Source organism: Echinops telfairi, unplaced genomic scaffold (assembly GCF_000313985.2).
Source record: "Echinops telfairi isolate 266 unplaced genomic scaffold, ASM31398v2 ScPeMD7_3509;HRSCAF=4178, whole genome shotgun sequence".
Lineage (NCBI taxonomy): Eukaryota > Metazoa > Chordata > Mammalia > Afrosoricida > Tenrecidae > Echinops > Echinops telfairi.
In genome coordinates this window covers 135,638-150,320 of record NW_022107407.1, presented here as the reverse complement: position 1 = coordinate 150,320, position 14,683 = coordinate 135,638, and the positions used below count along the sequence as shown (strand labels likewise).

General features: G+C 39.2%; 1 protein-coding gene across 2 annotated transcripts in view; it reads right to left on the bottom strand.

Moving 5' to 3' along the window:
* The window catches only part of MTR (5-methyltetrahydrofolate-homocysteine methyltransferase), a 179,638-nt gene that overhangs the window by 134,543 nt on the left and 30,412 nt on the right, over nucleotides 1–14,683 (bottom strand). For both annotated transcript variants that reach the window (XM_045294252.1, XM_004709823.4), the window contains exons 5-6: nucleotides 6,863–6,955; nucleotides 4,905–5,011 (exon numbers count right to left, since the gene is read on the bottom strand). In XM_045294252.1, coding sequence (XP_045150187.1) covers nucleotides 4,905–5,011; nucleotides 6,863–6,955 — 200 coding nt within the window. The remainder of the gene's footprint in view (nucleotides 1–4,904; nucleotides 5,012–6,862; nucleotides 6,956–14,683) is intronic.

Genomic DNA, 14,683 nt, shown 5'->3' with positions numbered 1-14,683 from the left:
AAGATATAGCATCTGGGGTCTTAAAGGCTTGAAGATAAACAAACAGCCATCTAGCTCAGAAGCAACAAAGCCCACATGGAAACACACCAGCCTGTGTGATCATGAGGAGTTGAAGGGATCAGGTATCAGGCATCAAAGAACAAAAAAAATCAGATCACTGTGAATGAGGGGGTGGAACGGAGACCCAAAGCCCATCTGTAGGCAACTGGACATCCCCTTACAGAAGGGCCTAGGCAAGGATATGAGACCTTTCAGGATTCGGTGTAGCACCTGAGGGCCAGTCAGGGTGCAGTGTTAACAATGATGAAACACACAACAATTCCTCTAGTCCTTTAATCCTTCCTCCCCCTACTAGCATGATCCCAACTCTATCTTAAAAATCTGGCTAAACCAGAGGATGTACACTGGTACAGATAGGAACTGGAAACACAAAGAATCCAGGACAGATGAACAGTGGTGATTGGCAGTACCAGGAGGGTAGATGGAAGGTGGGGGAGAAAGGGGAGACCGATCACAAGGATCTACATATAACCTCCTCCCTGGGGGATGGACAACAGTAAAGTGGGTGAAGGGAGACATCGGACAGTGTAAGACATGACAATAATAATAATAATAAATTATAAATTATCAAGAGTTTGTGAGGGAGGGGATGTGAGGAGGGAGGGGGGAAATGAGGAGATGATACCAAGGGCTCAAGTAGAAAGCAAATGTTTTGAGAATGATGGCAACAAATGTGCAAATGTTCTTGACACAATGGATTCGTGGATGGATGGATTGTGGTAAGAGTTGTATAAGCCCCCAATAAAATGAGTTTAAAAAAAAGAATGAGGTGGGCAACCATCTTAGGTGCAAATACTAGTCTTCCACTGTCTCGAGCAAAAAGAGTAAAGAAAATCAAAGACCCAAGAAAGTAGTTAATCCAGTAGACTAATATGCCATTTGAACCTCAGCATCCACAACCATAAGAGCAAAGAACTAGATGGTGCTACCAGCTGGAACTACCCTATCAGAAGCTCCAAAAGGAGCCAGCCTATTAAGGAGGTCCAGAATAAAGCGGGAGAAAAATGTAAAATAAAACTTAAAATCATAAAAAGATTAGGGTTACTGGTTGGTTAGAAATTTTGAAACCTCAAAACTATGGAACTTGTAGGCCTGGAACTGACCTTATCTGCATGTCTCTATGGGGGATAAATAGACACAGGTCTGGGTGTGTGTGTGTGTGTGTGTGTGTGTAAAACAAAACATCAAACCCACTGCTATGTGACCCTATCTACGTAGGAAAGAGAAGACTTATTCCTTTATGTTCCCAAGAATGTGCATCTCTATGGAGCAGATAGAGTCATCTTTCTCCCAAGGAGCGGATCGTGGGTTTGAACCACTGGTTTTGCAGGGAGCAGCTTAACAATTAACCCATAGCACCATCAGCACTACTTACGTCAATAAGATGAATAGTAACATTAGGGAGGTGCACATTCCTTAAAAGAATCAACCATTTGAGCTCTAAGGAGCAGTACTTTGCCCAAGGTCAGAATTAAGGTGACAGGAAGAATTAGGAAAGGAGGAATGAATATGGAAAACACATGTACGAAGTGGAATAAGAAATGGCAAGCTGTGGAAATTGGCATCAATGCCACAAAGCAAAATGTGTAAGAATTGAATTGAAAATGGACTTGCTCTATAAACCATCACCCAAAAGACAATAAAGATTTTTTTTAAAGGTGGGATAGTCATCCAGATTCTGGGTGGCATCACTCCCTTCACTCTACCTCATGCAGTTTAGGAATTTTTTATTTTTAATTCTGAGTTTAACATTTAATTTTCTACACCCAGCACTGGCTGGTGTTTCAAATGCACTAGCTAATCCACAGGGGAAAGATGAGGCAGTCAGCTTCTCTCTTACAGACTTGAACTCCTATGGGGCACGTCTCTAATCCGTCCTGTAGGGTCAATGAGTCAAAACAACTTTATAGCAGATTTGTTGTTTCTGGCTTATAGAAATACAAGAGAAAAAAAGAGGAAGAGCATTCCCTCCCCCACCGCCCCCAACCCTTTATTTTGAAATAGGATCTTTCTAAATATAATCCTGTGGTGAAGCAAAAATTTTTAATATGGTTCTTCTATCTGTTTCTCAAAAACAAGTCCTAGGGGTATGTCGCAGGCTGCTAACCTCAGAAGCACCAGTTTATAACCACCAGTTGGTCCTCAGGAGAAAGATGAAGGTTTCTACTCCCATAAAGGTATACTGTATATACTCGTGTATAAACCGAGTTTTTCAGCACATTTTTAATGCAGTTTTTGTGGTAAATTAGTTGCCTTGGCTGATATTTGGGTCAGCTTATACTCATGTATATACGGTAGTCTGGGAAGGTCAAAGAAGCAGTTCTACTCTGTCATATAGGGTTGCTATGAGTCGGAATTGACTTGATACCAGTAAGTGAGTTTATTCTATAACTTCCCCCAAATGATTGAGTGGGACCGTGCAAAAAGGTGTAGCAGACTCAAGGATTACTTCATTCCACCATCCCCCTGGCTATAAGAATAAAACATTTCAGAACCAAGAATGAAAAGAATTTCTGGGACCATCGAAAAAGAAGAGCCACTAGCAGAGTATATTCAAGATCCTTCCCTACTTCAAGTGGAAGAGCAAGCCACACATATACCAGGGAGAGGGGAGAGCAGCAGCACCAAGACTATGCATCTGGGAGGGAGAGCAGTGAGCATGCTTGCAGCTCTTGCAGGCAGAAGCCAAAGGACCATGACACCGTGGACTGTGGACTTGGCTGCTGGCTAAGAGGCACTGCTGTAGACGATAACTATATACTTAATGTTTTCTGATCCTGGCTTGCGGTGACCTGTTAATGTCCTCAATAAACCCTATAACTGTGAGTGTTTTTTGTGAGTTCTAAATGGCCATTGCCAAGCAACAAAGTAGGGTGTTGGTGTCAGAATAAGAGAAGATAGAGGGTGGAGGCATGCCTGACTTCTATCTGTGGCAACTGGCCTTGGGCTGGTACAGAAATGAATTCATCTTCCCGCCACCCCCATCCCCATCCCCGCCCTGTGTAGCTAAAGGAGAGTCACATGTGGTCTCCACATCATTTGCTCAATCACTATTATCCCTCCCTCCACAAATAAAATCCATAAACAAACTATATGGAATTCAAATTTTCCTTCACTATTATAAAGCAAAAACAAATACAAAACAAGCACCACAAAGAGATCACTACCCCAGCACAAATAAAGTCAAAGACAGACAACAAATCTGAGCACAGTATTTACTACTCATCACTGAGTAAGGAGTCAATAAAAATGACAACACTCTAATGGAATAAAAGGTATAGGAGAAATATCATAGAAAAGAAAATATAAGTGACTCCCAAACCAAAGATGTTGAATTTCATTTGTAGTAAGAAAAAGCAAATTAAAACTACAGTGTGATACCATTTTATTTAGTTCTCATTTAAAAATAAAGTACAAAAACTAGAACCATTGTACATTGCTTGCTAGAAAATACTTGTTCAATTTCTTGGGAGGGTAATTGGACACTAAAGATCAAAATTAGCAACACATATACAACTATGGCTCGGAAATTTCACTTATAGAAATTTATTCCATAGATATACTGTGGGATGTGTATGAGGATATTTCCTGGAGCACTGCTGATTAAACCAAGATGAGTTTGAAAACAATTTAAGATGTCTGTCAATATAGATGGTCTCAATAAATTATGGTACATTCACATAATGGAATATACTATGTACATGAGGCAATAAAAAGGTAGGAAACGGTCTCACTGTATATAAAAAACAAGACACAACTGAACCCTGTCTAGAGGAGACACACTTCAGAGAGGAGATAGATGGAAAGATACAGACAGCAAACAGCAACCATAAGAGAGCTGGAGTACTTATAGTGGCATCAGGTAGAGCAGACTTTAGGACAATAAAGTTACTAGAGATAAAGAGGGACAGTATGTGAAGGCTAAAGGATCACCACTAGTGGACATAGTAAGTTAGGCTAAGGAAGGGAATCCATACACCCACACATTCTGCATAGACTATCAGGACATACAAATGGGAATTGCTGTGCTAGGAGGAGCTAGATAACCAGAAACAAGGGAAAGGAAATCTAGTTTTTATTGCATACTTTTGTGTACCCTTTGAATTTAGGACCATGTACATTTATAATCCAAACACACAGCAACCTCATGGGTTTCAAAGACTGTTTACAGGAGTAGAAATCCCAGTCTTTCTCCTTAGCAGCTACTGGTGGAATCAAACTGCCAACCATGCAGATCGCAGCCCAGCGCATAACCACTAGACCACCAGGACTCTTCCTATCCAAACAAGTTCTCATTAGCTATCACTGAGTAAACAGCCCCCAACTCGGGGCAATCCCATGCACAACGGAACAAACGCTAGATGGCCAGTCCTCTAATATTCCTATGATCAGTTGGAGATTGGACTGTTGTAATTCACAGTAGAAACTGGCTGATTTTCGGAAGTAGACTGTTAAGTCTTTCCTCTTAGTCCACATTAGTCTAGAATTTCCACTAAAACCTGTCCAGTATTTTAGTAACATGCAAGCCTCCAAAGACAAACTTCACATGAAGGTCAAGGGCCAGGCACTGAGACTAGGTCTCCCACATGAAAGGAGAAAATCCGAACATTGCCTCATATACATATAGTACAACATATGAAAATACTTATTTTCATTATTAGAATATTTTAAAGCTAAAAAAGTAGCTCTTTTAAAGTTATTCTTATTCTACCAGTCTCAGTTAAAAATATTCAAGACTAAAATGAAATAAAGAAGTTTTAACTTTGTTAATGACTCTATTGTCTTCTCACTACATTAGAGAATTCATCACAGTCCCGCCTATCCATTTTTCGCCTTTAACTCACCTTGGCATTGGCAGTATCAAAAATTGTTTCAATTAGTATGATATCAACCCCGCCATCTAGAAGTCCTCTGGCTTGCTCTTGGTATGCTTCAACAAGCTCATCAAATGCTGCAAAAATAATAATAATAAATCCCATTCAGCACATCACTCATCAATATTTTCTGAGTGGTCTTAGGGTATGCTAAGTTAGGCCTAGTACCTGTAAACTAAATTCATAGTTCAAGTACTACTCTACTGTTACAGATTGTCTTCTCTCCTCCACAAAGACATATGGAAGTCCTACATACTGTCCCTGTTGATATGACTCTGATTAGAAATCGTTTTCTTGCTATGTTCATAAGGTCATATGTAGAAGGGTGGATCCGGAGCCTGATTCCTTCTGAATGGTCTCACACAGAGAACTAGACATCAAACATAGGAATGCTAAGTAATGCCCAAAGCTATAGCAACTTCTCTTCAGGTCTACAGGGAAAAAAAATGGTGCTAATGACACTCTGAATTTGGACTTCTGGCCTCCAAAACTGTGAGACAAAAAGAAATCCCTGTTTTTTTAAAGTCAATTACTTTGTGGTATTTTTTTTCTGCAGCAGTAACTAACACACCTATTCTTTTGCCCAAAATCAAATACATATTTAGCAGTGATAAAGGAAAACAAGTAAATTGAACATACAAATTACACCTTAACACTTGTTCATATCAGAGCTAAGAATTAATTACTGCTTGGAGAGGCATGAGAATTTCTAGGACCTTGTACTTTTATTCTCAGCATCCTTAAAATGTGATTTTTCCAACAACTGTTTTAATTGACCAATCAATAAATGTATCACACTGACTGAAACATCACAGATCAGCTGAATCTTCACCCTCTCCGTGGTAATTCTGTGGCAGGATTTGGCTTCTGCCCAAGAACACCAACTCTGTCACCGAACAAATGTGTTCAGTCTGGTAAGGAATATTCAGCCTCAAATAAAAGTATTCAGTCACTCCTAACATTATTAGAAAGCTTTTGGGCTGTCTGTTTTCACCTGACAGCATAGTGTCTTACCCTGTTACATCTTCATACTTCCCCACAAAATTAGTTAATATAATAAAGAAACCAAAAACCAAAACCATTGACATTAAGCTGATTCCAACTTATAGTGATGTATACAGTGACCCTAAATGTTTATGGGAGCAGACAGTCTCATCTTTCTCCTGGGAGTAGCAGATGGCTTTAAACTACCAACTTGAGGTCAGCAGCCAATACTTACCCCATGGTGCCACCGGGGCTACATATGGTCATTAGCGAAACAGAAATGTATTCTTACCACCAAGTATACTTCATTATATACAGCATAAGAGAAAGAAAAAAGTACTTCCCCAATGCCGTGTCTACACTGAAAGTATCGCCTGCCTACACATCAGCAATGATGAGCCAGTCCTGGCGGAAAATGTGTAGTATAACTGCACATAAAGTTCTGTAAGCAAAACACATACAAACGGTACTTGCCTAAATGTATCTTCCACACATGTTATCACCTACCTAGAACACATACCTGACAGTTTTTTGTTTTGTTTTTTTAGAATGTTAATGTCTAAGAAATGTGCCCAGATTCTTGTATTTCTAATAATTTTCATCTCAAATTCAAATACTATTGTTTACATAGTGTTGACTGCTTTCTAATATATGAAATAGGGATATAATTATAATAAACCAAGTCCTCGTGTCTACATGGCTCAACCTATCCATTTAAAACTTGATTTAGATTGGTTTTAATTCCACTCTTGACAAGCAGCACTAACACAACATCATGTATAATTAAAAGCAAGCTCTCAAAACTTATTTGTTTATGAACTACTATAAATATTTTATGTGGATCAATTCACAATAAGCCTGAGATTGATCTCATTTTATAGATCAGAAAATGAATCACGGAGGTACTTACCCAAGGTTTATTATTATATAAGATAAATACTCACTGATGTTCCTATAATCTGGCCTTTCCACAGAAGGTGACACAGAGAGTGTTTTATTGGTGGGGCCCAGAGCTCCTGCTACAAACCTTTTAATTCCTTTGAGGTGGGGGGGAATAAAAGAAAAAAAGAGTATATCTAAATAATTCAACTTTTTTTTTCTTCTGTAAGTCAATAACTACAATTTTTCATAGATCACAGGTCTACAATCCCATATCCACAACTCTGAAGTCCAAAAAGCTCTAAAAGCCTTTAAAAAAAAAAAAAGCAAAAAAACACGACCCACCTGAATTTCAGAACCTTAAAAGTTCTACTTGTGGCATAAGCTCTACAACAGCCACCACCTGTCTGTCAGTGTCGTACTGTGATGCCTTGTGTGCTGCTGTGATGCTGGAATTTCACATGCCAGCAGGGTCGCCCAAAGTGGACAAATTTCAGAGGAACTTCCAGACTAAGAACAGACAACCAAGACGGACTTGGCATCCCCACTTCAGAGGAAGGAACCACTGAAAACCTCATACATAGTTTCAAAATACTGTCACATACTGAAGGATTAATAAATGGAAACAAAATGTTATCAGAGATAGTGCCACAGGATGGGCCTTCTCAGGTCTGAGAGCACTCAAAATGTGAGTGAGGAGGAGCTACTTTCTTGGAGTGCAATAGATCACGAGTCAGGTAAAGCCTGTGGAAGTGGAGCCTTTGGACACTTGATTTGCTGATGGGGCACAACAACTCAAAGTAAGGAGAAAGAACTGCATAAATCTTCTAAATACTAGAACATGGAATGTGCGAAATATGAATCCAGGAAAATTGGAAGACATCAAATATGAAATGGAATGTATAAAAATCGATAATCTAGGCATTAGTGAGCTGAAATAGATTAGTACTGGCCATTCTGAATGAAAAAAATCACATGATTTACTATGTCGAGAATAACAGAATAACACAATCAAGAGGAATAGCATAGCAATCAATCAGTGTCAGAATGGATCATGCTAACTCTATCATGAAGTACAATGCTGTCTATGATAGAATTATATCTAACCACCTTCAAGGAAATTCAATCAATACAACTTTTATTCAATTTTATGGACCAACCACAAAAACTAGTGATAAAGAAGTTGAAGAATTCTACTATGACTTCAGTCAGAATTTGCTCAAACATGCAATCAAAATGCATTGATAATTCTTGGTGATTGAAATGCAAAAGTTGGGGGGAAAACAGCAAGGAACTGTAGTTGCAAAATATGGACTTGGGGTTGAAAACTAAGGTAAAGATTGCATGACAGAATATTATAAATCCAACAAGTTGTTCAAAACAATCATTTTTTGCACACAAAAAGTAACTATACACAGGGACTTCTCTATAAGGAATACACAGAAATCAAATTTACTACATCTGTGGAAAGAGAGATAAGCCCTGGTGCTGCAGTGGTTACTCGTGGGGCTGCAAACTGCATGGTCGGCAATTTGAAACCACCAGGAAACCCTAGAGAGAAAGACTGGGCTTTCTTATCCAATAAATAGTCTTGGAAACCCAACAGGGTAGTCATCATGAGTCAGCATTGACTCAATGCCAGTGAATTTTGGTTTGAATGGCAAGGGATGATAAAGAAGCCTAATATCAGCAGCTAAAATCAGACGAGAGGCCAACTGTGAGACAAACCAATTGTATGATCCGTTCTGGTTAAAGACGAAGAATATTAAAATAAGTCCATTAGAGCCAAAATACACACTTGATTCTATCCCATATGAATTTCAAGAGCATTTCAAAAACATATTTGTTGCATTGAAAACTAATGACAGAAGACCTATGTGTGGACATCAAAACCATCATTCATGAAGAAAACAAAAGGCAATTAGAAAGACGGGTGAGGGGGTGGGGCCAAAATGGTTGTCAGAAGAGACTCTGAAAATTGCTCTTAACAATAAGAGTATATAAAGCAAATGGAATAAATGATGAAGTAAGAGTTGAGTATATGAGGGGGGACCCCCCCCCAAAAAACCCAGGAATTCCCCCTACCCCAAGCTATGTATTTGCGTTTTTTTAGAAAACAACCTTATCACCTTCAAAGTTCTCTCCATTAATACTTGTCAAATCTGCGATTCCATTCTTTGAAACATTTTTCAAACTCATCTGTTTGGCTAGCTGACAGTACCCCCCTCGTTTTTATTTCATCTCTTCTGTCATCATCGCTGTCCTTTCATGTCCCTCTTCACGGAAACAAAAAAAAGTTTCACAGAGAGATGTCAGGTGAGTGAGGTGCATGGGGCAAGAGAGACAGAGACATATTGTTTTTTGCCCAAAACTGGTGCACTGATATGGCTGAGTGAGCAGGTGCATTGCTGTAGCAAAACTAGTCTCCTGTCTGCCACAAATCAGGCCTTTTTTGTCACATATTCTGCAATCTTTTCAGAACCTCAAAAGTGAAAGCTCAATTAACAGTGTGACCTGGTGGAATAACCTCCAGATGCACTACGAGTCAACATTTTTGTCCATTTGGGAAGTTGGCAGATGTCCAGAATGAGGTTTGTCATCAATCAAGATTTCACCTTTTTTGAAACAATAAAACCACTTGTATACTTGAGTTTTTCCCATCGCACTGTCCTTGTAAGTTGTGTTCAATATCACAACAGTTCCTGCAGCATTTTTCCCAAGCAGGAAACAAAATTCACAGCTATAGGCTGTTCTCTTAAATCAACCATCACAAAAAAAAGGTTCAAGTACACTGATTTCATGAAAAAATTCAATGTGACAAGAGAGAACCTTCCCAGGTGATAGCCCTAGGTGCACTAACTCAGAGTGAGTTGCTTGACGCTCACTAGCAGGAAAAATGTATAGTACAAAAGCTCTGCTCCACCCAGGGCAATTTCATAATATTGCAAAGGGCAGTTTAAGAAAACAAGATTAAGTATTATAATGAAACGTGCAAAGACTTACAGTTAAAAACCAAAACAGAAGAACACACTCAGCATGTGAAACTGAAAGAATTGAAGAAAAAAATTTATTCTCAAGTTACAATAATAAAAGATTCTATGGGCAAAATATTGAATGACACAAAAAGCATCAAAAGAGTATGAAACTTGAAGAGTATGGAATGAATAGTCAGAGTCACTGTACCAAAAAGAACTAGTTGACATTCCACCATTTCAGGAAGTAGCATATGACCAACAACCAATGTTCCTGTAGGAAAAACTTCAAGTATCACTGAAGGTATCTGTCAAAAACAAGGTCCAGGAACTGATAGAATACCCACTGAAATGTTTCAAGAAGCTAAGGAAGCATTGGAAGCACTTACGCATCTATGCCAGGAAATTTGGAAGACAGCTCCTTCGCCAATTGTACCCATTCCAAAGAAAGATGACCTAACAGAATGCTCAAATTTTAGAACATGCAAGTAAAATTTTACTGAAGATCATCCAACAACAGTTGCAGCAGTACATTGACAGAGAACTGCCAGCATTTCCAGCTCATTTGAGAAGAGGATGTGGAACCAGGGACAGCATTGCTGATGACAGGTGGATCTTGACTAAAAGTAAAGAATACCAGAAAGATGTGCGCTTGTGTTTTATTAACTATGACAAAGCATTTGACATTGTGGATCACAACAAACTATGGATAACCTTGAAAAGAATGAGAATGCTGGAACACTTCGTTGTACTCATGTGTAAAATATACACGGATCAAGAGACAGTTGTGTGAACAGAAAAAGGGAGTGCTGCATGGTTTAAAATCAGGAAAGGTGTGCTACAGGATTATATCCTCTTAGGTTACTTATTCAATCTGTATACTGAGCAAGTCATCAGAGAAGCTGGGTTATATGAAGAATATGGCATCAGAATTGGAAAAGGCATATTAAACAACCTGCCATATGCAGATGACACAACCTTGCTTGCTGAACTCAAGAAAGACTTGAACTACTTGCTGATAAAGATAAAATATTACAGCCTTCAACTGGATTACAACTTATGTAAAGAAGACCAATGTCCTCACACCTGGAACAATAGGTAACATCATCATAAATGGAGAAAAAATTCAAGTTGTCAAGCTTGGATCCACAATCAATGCTCACGGAGGCAGCAATCAAGAAATCAAAAGAGGAGTTGCATTAGGCAAGTCTGCTATACAAGACCTCTTTAGAGTATTGAAAAGCAAGGATGTGGGGGTGTCAACAAACCCCGGGACAAGGGAACAAGGATCTAAAATTGATGGCAAGGAGGGCATAGGATACCTGGTAGGGCTTGCTGAAGGGCAATGTAGCTGAGAGGAATTACTCAAACCCACATGAAGGCCAAACCTGATAGTGGGACAAAAGGAAATAAAAAAGAACTAGGAGGGAAAGGACATTTATAGAGGTCTAGATACAGGCATGTACATATGTAAATATATTTATATAAATGATAGGGAAATAGATCTATGCACATATATTTATATGTTAAGTATGGACATTGGGCCTCTACTCAAGTACACTTTGTTCTAAAAACCCGGCATTCTGTGATGCTCACTTTCCTGACATGATAACTGAAGACAAAAAAAAAAAAAAATGGGTGCATAAGCAAATGTGGTGAGAAAGATGATGGTGCCCGGCTATCAAAAATATAGTGTCTGGGGTCTTTTAAAGACTTGAAGAAAAACAAGCAGCCATCTAGCTAAGAAGAAACAAAGCCCACATGGAAGAACACTAGCCTATGTGATCATGAGATATTGATGGGATTAGATATCAAGCATCAAAGACGCAAAACAAAAAAAATCATATCAGTGTGAATGACGGGGAGCAAGGAGTAGAGACCCAAAGCCCATCTGTACACAATTGAACAGTCACAAGAAGAGACGAGTCAGTGAGGGTGCAGTATAGCACCAATGAAACATACAGCTTTCCTCTAGTTCTAATGCTACCTCCCGCCCACTATCATGACCCCAATCCTACCTTTCAAATCTGGCTAGACCAGAACATGTACATGGGTACAGAAAAGAGCTGGAAACGCAGGGAATCCAGGACAGGTAAGTCCCTCAGGACCAATAGTAAGAGTAGCAATATCAGGAGGGTAAAGGGAAGGTGGGTGGAGAAAGGAGAAACCAATCATAATGATCTACATATCACCCCCTTCTAGGGGGATGGACAACAGAAAGTGGATGAAGGGAGACAGCTTGGTGTAAGACATCAAAAAAAATAATAATTTATAAATTATCAAGGGTTAATGAGGGAGGAAGGGTGTGGGGGTGGGGTGGGGGATGAGCTGATACCAAGGGTTCAAATAGGAAGAAAATGTTCTGAAAATTATGATGGCAAAATATGTACAAATGTGTTTGACACTATGCATGCATGATTGGTTTTGATAAGAGTTGTAAGAACCCCCAATAAAATGATTTAAACAAAAGAAAAAGAAAAGCAAGGATGTAACTTTGAGGACTAATGTGGGCCCGACCCAAGCTCTGGTATTTTCAATTGCTTCATATACATTTGAAAGCTGGACAATGAATAAAGACCAAAGAAGAATCAATGCATTTGACCTGTGGTGCTAGAGAGAAGAATATTGAAAGTACCATGAACTACTAAAAGAACAAACTGAGCTCTCTTGGAAGAGCTGCAGCCAGCTTAGAGAGGAATTGTCTTACATACTTTGGATATGTTGTCAGAAGAGACCCGTCCTTGAAGAAGGACATCATGTATCATGTTTGGTAAAGAAGAGGGGCAGTAAAAAAGAAGAAGGTCTCAAGGTGATGGATTGACATCGTGACTACAATAGGCTCGACCATAGCCACAATTGTAAGGATGGTGCAGGACCAGGGAGTGTTTTGTTCACTAATGAGTCAGAACAGACTTGATGACACTTAACAACAACTACAAAAGTGCCTCATAGCAGCATACAACTTGAAATACTCCCTAGTATTGTACTGTAGGCAGATACTTCACAAAGGAGAAAAATTAAGTCAAGACATATTGAAATGTGAAGTAAATGCAATGGCCATTTTTAATGACTGTTTTATAGAAAATGTCTGCAAGGTGTGGAACCACTTTCCAGGAAACAATTTGGCTTTTGGTCTTGGTTCCTAAGAGCTAGACCACATATGAAGCCAATGAATAGGGGCTGACTAGATCAAGAGGAATCACTTGGGGGCGCAAAGCTGACTAAGCTTCAGGAGTCCCATGAGGCCAATAAACTTTTGGAGGCTGCATAAACTTTTGGATTGGGGGATAAAGTCTGGTTTCAAACCTCCCTTTGTGAATGGATATTTTTTCCTTCTAGAGTAAAAGTAGCCCTTTCCATGCAGTTTGAGAGTCCTCTCACTGCATTGCCAGACTTAAAATATAAGACCAGGGTTCAGTGACCCAACCTGGAGTGAGTGGTGATAAGGGAGAAATGTCTTCACTGTAGGTGGGGTCTGAACTGACAAAGAAAGGAAAACAGATTTCCCTGGACATGGCTGTTATCACAGTGACAGTAAGCTTTCCTCTAGGTTAAAGTCTTTAGAATGGATTACAAGTCAATGTAAGAAAAACAAAATCTTAAAATAAAAAAAAAAAGAAAGAAAACAAAAAAAGAAAAACAAAATCCTCACAACTGGACCAGTAAACAATATCATGCGAGAGAAAAAATATTGAGGTTGTCAAGGATTTCATTTTACTTGGGATTCAAGTTCATTTCATGTACTTTAGACATGTTACACTAGAGGACCATCATGCTTGGTAAATTGGAGTCAGTGAAAAGAGGAAGACCTTCAATGAAATGGATTCTCACATTGACTGCAACAGTCGGTTCAAACATAACAGCAGTTATGGGGGGGGGGGTGCAATACAGGCAGTTTTTAGTTGTACATAGGGTGATATGAGGAGTCTCGGTGGCATACGGGTTTATGTATTGGGCTGCAATTCACAAGGTCCACAGTTCAATACTACCAGCTACTCTGCTGGAGAGGGACAGGGCTTCCCGGTCCTGTAAACAGTTATAGTCCTAGAAACTCAAAGAGGCAGTTCTAACCTGTCCTATGGGGTCACTATGAGTTGACATCAACTTGATGGCAGTAGAAGAAGGATGATATGAATAAGAGCCAACTGTACAGCACTTAATAACAAAGTCTATGGTTTTCAAAACCACCTGGTTTAATATCTTTTTTTTTTTTTAATCTATCTAAAATATCAGGGGTAACTGCTCCTATCTTTTGTAATTTTACTTCTTTATTTTTCATCTTTGGTAATTTTAATCACCCCATAGCCTAGGATATGCTTTATAATTTATTGGAGATTATTGACTAGTTAACAATGCAGCCTCTAGACAGTTTGCAAGTCCAATACTCTTTATATTCCCCACAGCTGAGCAGTAATGTTACTGTTAGAAAAAAATTACCTTATTGTTCTTTGCTTTAACAATTCAAGAGCCTCTGACCCGTGGCTCTGTTTGGGCTACTGCCTATGTATTTCCATGGACTTCAGCATTATCTCTCAGAAACACAGCTCTGCAAATTGCTTCAGTCTTCATTAGTGTGCTATGTGTCTAGCTTCTTACCAATTTTACTCTACATCTTTCCTGCTGGCAATAATTTCACATTTCCCAATGTTAGGGGACTCCATATACTTCTACTATTGTTTTTTCTCCCTCAAGCCCTCTTCTACCAACTGTTGACCAAGTATTCTTATGGAAGAGTATCCGATTATTTTGAAGAATTCTTAGCAAAACTAAATCTAATGTTATATTTTTTTATGTGCTTCACAGAGCCTTAAAACACTGCAGTAGGCCTGTCTGGATAGGACAGGCTGGATGAACAATCTGGAGGAGAAAACAACGGGACTGACAGTTCCGGGGGGACATGGGAGAGGGGGAGGA